The 9,876-nt window shown below is 44.1% G+C and overlaps 1 protein-coding gene across 1 annotated transcript; it reads left to right on the plus strand.

The window, feature by feature from the left end:
• Positions 1–8,512: 8,512 nt before the first annotated feature.
• On the plus strand, positions 8,513–8,767 carry LOC109257563 (40S ribosomal protein S27-like). Its single transcript, XM_019433726.2, has one exon. The coding sequence runs from the start codon at positions 8,513–8,515 to the stop codon at positions 8,765–8,767; it is 255 nt and encodes an 84-aa protein (XP_019289271.1).
• Positions 8,768–9,876: the final 1,109 nt, after the last annotated feature.

A 9,876-nucleotide genomic window follows, 5' to 3' on the forward strand; every position in this document is an offset into this window, starting at 1 on the left:
GAATTGCTCTTCTGACCAAGACCCTCAGCATTCAGGGCCAATCGGGGTCTCTCTTCCTCTGCCCTCAGCTTCATGACAACTTTGTAGTAGAGGGCACTACCATAAGAACCTGGGTTTTGGAAGCAATTCTCAATAACCATCGTAAATGAAATGGAGTTGTTTTTAGAAGGCTGCAGGACCCATCAATTTCATGTCTTATTTTATTTTATTTTTATTTTATTTTCTGCACAGAGGAAGTTGGCACTAAGAGGCAGTACCGACAGAGGAGATTTTGGAAAATGACTCATCTGGAATTTGCTGGAGGAGCCTGAAGTTGGTGGAACTTCAGCCTTGGGGAGAAAAAAAGGAGGGGTGTGTGTGTGTGTGTGTGTGTGATTTATGTCCGTAAGTGCTGTTCTGTCCCTGAAGCATCTAGAAAGCATTTCTCAGGGAGCAAAGGCATAGTATGACTGGGTCTGGTTCTAATGCAAGTGGCATTTCTTTTTGGGCCATTAAAGTGTTTGTTGAGGGACAGAACATGGATACAGGCAAATGAAATCTTCTCTTAAGTATGTCAAGAACGTGGGAGAGTTTTCCTTTCAAATGATCTTTCCCACTTGCCTAATAAGTGTACTCAGACTTGTAAAATCAGACGGCCTAATTTGAGGTTCTGAAAATATGGTCACCGTACCCCTAAGGAGCTGCTTTACTTCTTCAAGCCCAAAGGAGATTGTCACCATGGCCACTCCTGAATTATTCACATGACCAAGGGGATTGTATCTATCAAACAGTGTCTACCTTCCCATGTCCTGGCTTCAAGGGTCCCTCATCCTAAGAGAAGTCAGGAAACAACACAGTGAATAATTTTGGTAATAGCTCACAGTTATATTGCACTTAGTAATTTGCCTCGCTGTGTCCTAAGCATTTTACACATATTCACTTAATTTAATCCTGACAGCAACCCAAAGAGACGGGGACAGTTACTATCCAAGTTTTATAGATGAGGAACCTGGGGCCAAGAGAGATTAGATGATATGCCTGAGATCCCACAGCTAGTAAGTGGAAGGAGTCATACTCTTAATGGCTCTGTGAGGACCTAGGCCACTGGGCAAGGAGAAGTGAATTCCAGAGTTATTATGAAGGAAGGATCAGTTATACTCATCTCCAGAAATAGCAATGCAGAATGTCACAACAGAAAAGGAAGTCAGTGACCAGCAATCCTCACAGCTTATTTTAGAAACGAGGAAACTGAGGTCCAGAAAGGTTAAGTGATTTGTTCAAGATCATGAGAGTTAGTGGCAGAGGCAGCACTGTGACTCAAGTTTCCTGCCTCCTGTTCTGTTGTCGATCCATGATTCCCTTGCTGCTGTGTAGACCTGACGGTAAGTCCTGTTCAGCTGCTGCCCAGGGCCTTTCGGTTTAGGTCTCTTTGTTTTTTGTTTTGTTTCTTTGTAACGTTTATTTATTTTTGAGAGACAGAGAGAGACAGAGCATGAGTGGGGGAGGGACAGAGAGAGAGAGAGGGAGACACAGAATCCGAAGAAGGCTCCAGGCTCTGAGCTGTCAGCACAGAGCTGGACGCGGATCTCGAACTCACAAGCTGTGAGATCATGACCTGAGGGGAAGTCAGAGGCTTAACTGACTGAGCCACCCAGGCGCCCCTCGGTTTAGGTCTCTTTGTATGCTTCCTGCTCCTCCACTTTGGCTGGTCTTTTCCGCAGAGTGGGAATTGAGGTCCCAGGCTTGGAGTTCAAAATGTCATTTCTGACTCCTCTCTTTTGTCTGTCATTGTCATCAATCCATCTTTCGCTTTCCCATCGGATTGTTTTTCTCACAACTCTGCTAGACAATTCATCTTGCTTCTGCTCCAGAGCCTCGACAGTCCTGCGTTGCTTCTAACACCTTCACAAGGCAGAGGACCTTGGCCTTGGGCCACAGTGATTGGTCCAGGGTTGTGCATGTGACTTCAGCCGAGCCAATGACATTGAATCTTGGAACTTAGCAAAAGGTTATTCTCTTTCCTAAGGAGTTGCTAAGCTAATAGGATAATAAGCCTTGTGGACAATTGGAGAACCTGTCTGAGAGCAAAGTGCCACAGTAACAAGCAGAACCAACAGAGGGAGAGAGGGGACTCTCAGTGGCACAGAACCATCCATGGACTTCTCAGTTACATCAGCCAATACTTTCATTTTTCGTTAAGGCCAGTTGGAATTGGATTTCTGGGAACTTAGAACCAAACAAGTCTGATAATACTCCTTGTCTCAAAACAAGGGATGAGATTGGTACTTTCTCAACTTTGTTCCCAGACTATCCATTAATTCGGTAAATATTGAGTATCCGCAGTAAGTATGGGTAACAAAGACCAATAAAGATAAGTAGGACACATTCCTTGCCTTCAAGCGCCTACTAGACCAGCAGGGGAGCCAAGATTCATACATAATTGCCCATCCTATAAAGCAGAACATCATAGGTGGCGTGAAGGAGGTGTAAACAACACTGTGGAGGTGTAAAGGAAGAAGAGCCCACACTCAACTGCAGAGTAGAGAAAACATACCTTACAATATATAGGATTTGAGTTAGAATTTGAAGCCTGGGGAGAAATGAGAATTCCAGACAAACAGACCAGCATACTCTAAAATGAAAATGGAAACTTTCTGGGCCGAAAAAGAAAATAAATGGATAGTCTGGGTTATTCAGAACGTGTATTTCAAGGCAATTCAACTCAATTCACTGTGGCAAATCAGATACAATGTGGCCATATTAATGTTATATGAACGTTGTCCCACTTAGGGCAGATTAGAACTGTATCTGGGAAACAGTTGTATGTTCAACATGCTGAACAGTTTTTGAATGAATGAATGAAGGTTTACCCCTTTTCCCCACTATGCAGAAACTCCACGAAGGCAGGAAACATGCTCCTCTCCCAGCTCCTAGCACAGTGTCTGGCAGAGTGGAAACTGAATAAATATTTGTTGAATAAATTGGTGAATCTGATGGAGACTTTCAGTATCAGGCCAACAACGTCTTTGTACCTAATTCAACAGACCACGGAGGGTCCTCAGAGATTTTTCAGGAAAGCCCCTTGTCCAGGAAAACCTACTGTGTGCTGGTCACACTGCAGATGTGCAGCAAGATCAGGGTGGTGCTTTTAGAAAAAGAGATTATGTAGCAGTGGAGAGGAAAGAAGAGACATTGGAGTAGAGAGACAGCATCACTACTAACTCACACTGAAAGTTATTGGAACTTGATCATGAAGAGAGCCTTCTGAAAATAAAAAACAGAGGAAGCGGTGGAAGTCAAATGGCAGAATTTGGTAGCAGTCACAGAAAAGAAGTCAGGAAAAGCACCTGAGGGACGATGTGGCAAATTATATTTTCCAAAGATGGCCACAACATTGCCTTCCTTCCCACCGCATAAGAAAATAAAGTCTAATTCCCTTCCTCTTGAATCTGAGCGGGCTCATCATTTCCTTGCAAATGATGGTGGATGTGGCACATGTGACTGCTCATAAGTCATAAAAAGTGACTCAAGTGCTATCTTGCTGTCTAGAATAATTTCACCTTTCACAGCCCAAACTTGCCCTCATGGAAAAACCACAAAGAGAGACCCTAAGAGCAAACCCAGAAAAAGGGAGAAAATGCTTGAACAGACCCATGGGGGCAGCCCCTCATTGTTCCAGCACCACTCAGAGATCCCAGAGAAGAGCCACCCAGCTGAGCTCTTCCTGAATTCTTGACCCACAGAAACCATGAGAAATAATTGATGCATTTGGTTCCAATTATGCTGAGGTTAGGTATACAAATGGATCCTACAGACATGATAACCAGCTGCCTGCTGGGAACATGGATCTGGCCAGACTAGGGAACTAGATTAACGGGCCATTTGAAGAGATATGAAGCTATGGGAATAGATGGAGTTGTCAAAGGAGAGAATGTGGCCATAACAGAGGAGGGCCAGGGGCTACATTTGGTTGGGTGAGGAAGAGGAGTTAGTGTGAACATAGGGATGTTATTATATACTTACATGATTATTAGTTGGTTCATCTGCTTTGTTGTCTGGCTCCCCTGATTAGACTATTAGATCCATAAGAGCAAGGGTCAAATCTGCTTTTACTGCATTGGTGAGTGTATTAGTCCGGCTTGCTGCAGTAACTACCTCATAATCTCTGTGGCTTTCATCAATGGACACTTTTTTTCACTCCTGTAACATGCATGTTGCACTGTAGGTCAGCAGTGACTCTGTTCAAGGCAGCCATCTGCTCCATGTGTCTTCCCACTCCAGGATTTGGTGGAGAGAACCCACCTCCAGCTGGGACATGCTGTTTTCAGGGAGGAAAGGAGAAGCAAGAGGTCTGCAGGAACAGGTGATGCCTCTAAAACTTCTGCCTGGATGTGGGGTATACCATGCCTGCCCTCCTTCCATTGGCCAGAGCTTGACCCATAGCCAAGCCCAAAGTAACCTCCAGAAAGCATAGCAAGTTGCAGGGTGCTAGGTGAGCATGTAATTCTCTTATAGAGATGTGGTAGGAGTGTGTGATTGGTGGCAATAATTTACCCCATCCCACCAGAATAATCTTCGTGCCTAGTACAATCCTTGGCACTTAAGAGGTGCTAAAAAATTTGTTGAATGAATGAATGAACGTGGTCAGAGAGGTAGGAGAAGATCAAAAGACACGCAGTATTTAGAAACTCAAGGAAAATTTGACCTCCAAAAGGAATCTGGGAGCAGAAAACAGGAGACTTTATGAACGGACTGAGGTCATATGACTAGACTGCACAGTATTTTCTACCTTCTTTCCATGGGAAATCTCACAGACACACCCGTTTCAGGTATGGATCCTACAAGATAATTCATTTGTCCAAAGTTCCAAGACACTTCTACCCTGCCTCCTCCCTGAACCCCACCCCTTCTTGCTTACTAGTTTCATTTAGATCCCTTAGAAATAGGAGCTATGAATGTGAGATTAGGACACAAATGCTCATTGCCCAGCACCTAACAAATCAAAGAACTGTGTGATAGGAAGGAAGCCACTATCCTCATCTTCCGCTTGGAACAAAGTCAAGTCACACTCTCCAAGGGCACAAAGAGGTCACTGCAAAACTGGAGGCGGTTCAGACTGGGGGAGAGCAGGCGGTGGGGGTCAGCCCTGTAAACAACAAAATGAATAAGAATGCTGCTGTGTTTTAATTTAGAAATATCCATGCAAGCCACGCTTGTTAGCTTTTTTTATTTTTAATTCAAACTAATGAAAAATTGAAAGGAAATGAGATGTTCCATGAGATTTAGCCAGACACTGAATAGGTCTTGTGGAATCTGACTGCAAAATTAGTTATGGAGAGCTTTTGGCAAAAACCACTACTGAGATTAAAACACTGCCTGCCTGTTCCTAAAAGGTGGTGGTCCACACTGTGAGGCCCCTGGGGAACCGTTGCAAGGGCCACTGTTCTTGCCCCATTCCTATTACCTAGGAGATGAAATTTTTAAAACAAGTTGAACTGTAGTATGAGCTGTGCTCAGTTGAAGTTTCATGGCCAAACCAGCAAGAATTAAACAGTGAAGATAGAAGAAAACTTTTTAATTGTATTTATTTATTATGAGAGAGAAGAGAACGAGAGAGAAAGAGCAAGTGGGGAAGGGGCAGAGAGAGAGAGGGAGAGAATCCCTTGCAGGCTCTTTGTGCTATCAGCATGAGGCCCAACATGGGGCGTAACATGGGGCTTGATCTCTTGGAACTGTGAGTTTATGACCTGAGCCCAAATCAGGAGTCCGATACTTAACCAACTGAGCCACCTGACACTTAATCACTGAGCCTGCCTCAGTAAAGACAGAAAAATTTTAAATTAGATTCTGATGTTATTTGTGTATATAGGTGGTAGATGTGTATGCATGGGTGTTGAGATATATGGAAATGGTGCACAGGTACAACAATTTGTGAACTAGAAACCATGAGAAAAGCAATCATTGGTTGTAATGCCTTTCTTGCAGGGGGCTGAGTGTTTCACATGAATTTGTTTACCTTCAAAAGCTGAAACTATTTTGTGTCATGAACTCTCATCCTCTGAATGTCTAGACTTAGCCTTACCGTGGTCCCTTTGCACAAGCAGAGGGAAGACATTTGAGCTTACCTCATAGTCTCTTATTTCTAGCTGATGGGTAGTTTAGTAGAATTCCATGTTAAGGCAGCAAGAGCTTGTCTGGTAAAGCCAGTTACTTTTGTTTTGTTATTTAGATTTCATACATTATTCTGGCTTGCCAGCCATCTTGAAAATGGGTAGAAGAATGAACACCGATTATTCCTCATTGCTAGCAGACCTTGGAGTGGTAGTGCACAATGCTGTAGCCACACTGAGCTTCTCTCAGTTCCTGAGCATCTAAGCTATTTCCTGACTCAGGGCCTTTGTAGGACTGTTCCCTCCCTGGGAAGGTCCCGGTGTGTTTTTTCTGCCTTCTTTTCTTGGCTAACTTCTCAGGTTTCAATTTAAATATCGCTTCTACAGAAAAGACTTCCCTGACTCTCTATACTCTCCCCCGCCCACCCCGGCTGTCTACACCACATTCCTCCTCTATTGTGCTCCCTTAGAGCACCCTGCTCTTCCATCAGTTGTGACTCTCTATGTGCCTATTTGGTTGTGTGTTGCTGTCTCTCACCACACTGTAAAGGCAGGGACGGTTTCTGTCTGGTCCCTACTGCTTCCCCAGCATTTAGCAGAGTCCAGGTATATAGATGCTCATAGTTGTTGAATGAATAAAAATTCAGCTAACAGGAGGTTAGTAATATCTAGGAAAGCTTCATTTTAGAGATGGAAATACGTTAGAGGTCACATGAACCTAATCCTTGCAGACATCAGATCCATACTAATCCATAGCACTTTGGTTATTTTCATTCTCTTCTACAAGTGCACCACAGCTTATATATTCTGGAAATTGGCATTTGGTTTGTTTCCAATTTCTTGCTATAATAATGCAGCTATCAATATTCCCATATATGCTTCTTTGTGCATTTTTGCAACAATTTCACTAGAGCTTATGCATAGGAATGGAACTTTAGGTAATAGGATGTGCAAATCCTTATGTTTACAGGATCACTCCACTGATTCCCAGAGTAGCTGTCCCAGTCACCACCCACAGCAGCTGCATCCGAGCGTTCCTGTTGCTCCACTTTCTTGGCAAGGTTTGATTTGAACAGATTTCCTAACATTTGCTAATCTTGTGGGTGCAAAATGGCAGTTTGAATTTTCATGAGTCCAATCTGTTTAGGCCAGAGGTTGCAAACCGGTTGTGCATGGCTGCATGAAGCCTGCGGTCTGCATGCCATCCATGGATGTGTTTTGTTTGACCAAAGGGTAGTTTTTGAACCAAAAAATGGAATTAGTTGCCAACATTTGAATATCGGAAGCTTTCACCAAAGAATCTGGACTTCTGTTTTCTCCTTGGGGGAAAAATGGGAAGACATCCCTCCAGAGGGCCCATATTCACACATGACGACAACTGGCAGTATTTGAGAATCAGTTGCCTCTGCTTGTCGTGCAAGTGATATGCTTTGCAATTGGCTGGGGTCCTAGAGCCAACTTATATCTTGTGGTTATCTTCGCTTTCTGGCCTCTGTAGTCTTTTAAACTGTCTGCCCTGTTTTGAGCCTTCGTAAAATAGAGAAAAGCTTTAGAAGTGGGGTGGTGATGGATGGGTAGCCCATCCACTCAAGTCAGACCAGGAATTGCCCTACACGACCGCACTGGACACATGGCTCCAGATAAAGACTAGAACAGTTGCTGAGTGTAGGGCCACGTCTTCCCTAAAGCCTCATTCCATTCATCTCCCTGTGCCATGTGTTGTCCCCTTCTCCAACCCCTTCCTCAGATGTGATCTTCCTTGACTGAACTTCCCAAGCCCCTTTGTCTGTACTCCTCTTGAGACACCTATTTATTTTCACTATGTATTATGGTTAATTTGTGTACTTGCCCCCTTTCCTCTCTTTCACTAAAAGCCCCATAAGGTTTAGGACCATGTATTTATATGTCTGTCTTTTTAATGTTTGTTTTTTGTTTACTTTTGGTCCTTCATGGTACCTTGAAGTGGTAGCTTGTGCAGGGAAGTTTTCTTTGTTTGTTTCAACACATACTTTCTATGTGCTCTTATGCCAGGCATTGTGCTGGGCACTAGGACCAAGAGATGCCAACACTGCCTTTAAGGTCTTACAGAATCCTGGGAGAAAGGACCGTACTTTCTTCCTTCCTTCCTTCCTCCCTTCTTCCTCCTTCCCTCCCTCCCATCCTTCCTTCAAACAACAAATTATGTTGAATGCTTACTATGGGCCAGACACTGCACTAACTGTTGGGAAGAAAAGCAGACAAGATCCTTGCCTCATGGAGCTCACAGACTAGTGAGGGCACAGAGGCTCACCTGCCTATAACTCAAGAACCTGGCTTAGCCTGGGAGTCAGGCCTGGGAGACAAGGGAAGACCTGAGCTGATTTGAATGAGGAGAAGAGGCTAACCAGATGAGTTTCCAGCAGTGATAGCCTCCCCACAAGAACATGTCCCTCTCAGAGGGCCTCCTTCACCTATCTCCAGAAGAGGAGAAGAGGAAACACAGGAAGAAGCGCCTGGTGCAGAGCCCCAACTCCTACTCCATGGATGGGAAGTGCCCAGGACGCTACAAAATCACCACCATCTTTAGCCAGGCACAAACACTAGTTTTGTGTGTTGGCTGCTCCATTTTCCTTGGCCAGCCTACAGGAGGAAAAGCACGGCTCACAGAAGGATGCTCCTTCAGACGGAAGCAGCACTAAAAGCACCTTGACTCAAGATGAGTGGGAAACTATCCCAATAAACACATTTTGGATTTAAAAAAAAAAAGAGAGAGAGAGACAGAGAAGCTAGCCAGATGAAGTGGGGAGGTGGAAAGGAATATTTGTTCCATGTCCATGCAGAAGAGTTAGCTTATAAGAGTTGGTTATGGTAAGCAGGAGGCTGTCAGACGAGGGAGCAGAGTCAGTGTGTCTGGAATCTAGAGGGTTGGGCACAGGAGAGTGGGAGATGAAGCCAGAGATATAGGTAAGGGCCAGACCCCAAATAGCAATGAGTACAATCAAGTGTTTAGGTGCTAACAAAGGTGCATGCAATTGAGATACTCAGTTGTTGATCGAATTAATGCACAGGTAAGGGAATATATAGATGACTATTCTAGAAACTTAGCATCTAATAGAGGAGATAGGATGTCAGATGGGTTGCTGTTGTTGTTTAATCAGTAGGGGGCAGAATGGATGTTGAACATTTCAGAGACCTAGAAATTCTGCATTAGCTACAATGAGAAGAATCCTGTGAGCCTAGAGATTTATTAAAGATGGATGGCTCTTTGCCCTCACACCTGACTGGAAAAGAAATGGCCTTCCCCAGGCTTCCATAGTCCCTGAAAAGAGGAGGATTGTTGCCTGCGGAGGATTAGCTGAAATAGGTCCATAATGAGCCAGCCCTAAGTCATTGACAGCACTTGGCATTTAACTGTAAGGAGCAGGTCTTATTTCCTAAGCTCTTGCCTTGCTAGTGTACCTCAAGGCTTCTCAGGCGAACAATCCTAATAAGTAGATTTTTTTTCCTCCTTCTACCGCACTGAGGCTGCCTGAAAGCTTCCTGCCCCTTAGTTTATATTCTAGGCCATGCCAGTGGCAGAACTTTCTCAGGCACACAATTGAAATCTAAAGCATCCTTGGGGAAAGCTCCCCTTTGACCCAATGCTACTCTTTAGACCGGAGGAACTTTTTTTCTCAAGGGGTTTATTATAACTGATTCCTGAAAATTACAGCCAAGTGTAAGACCCTGCCAGCCTGTGGCTGGTTTGTGTGTTTGTTTGTTCTGTTGTTGTTAATTTATCACGTATTAAGAAAAGGAGCCTCCTGTC

The sequence above is a fragment of the Panthera pardus genome, unplaced genomic scaffold (genome assembly GCF_024362965.1).
Source record: "Panthera pardus isolate Hobbes unplaced genomic scaffold, ASM2436296v1 HiC_scaffold_2, whole genome shotgun sequence".
Lineage (NCBI taxonomy): Eukaryota > Metazoa > Chordata > Mammalia > Carnivora > Felidae > Panthera > Panthera pardus.

Excerpts from the sequence above, each read along its gene's own strand:
- LOC109257563 (XM_019433726.2), top strand. The coding sequence starts at position 8,513 with ATGTCCCTCTCAGAGGGCCTCCTTCACCTATCTCCAGAAGAGGAGAAG.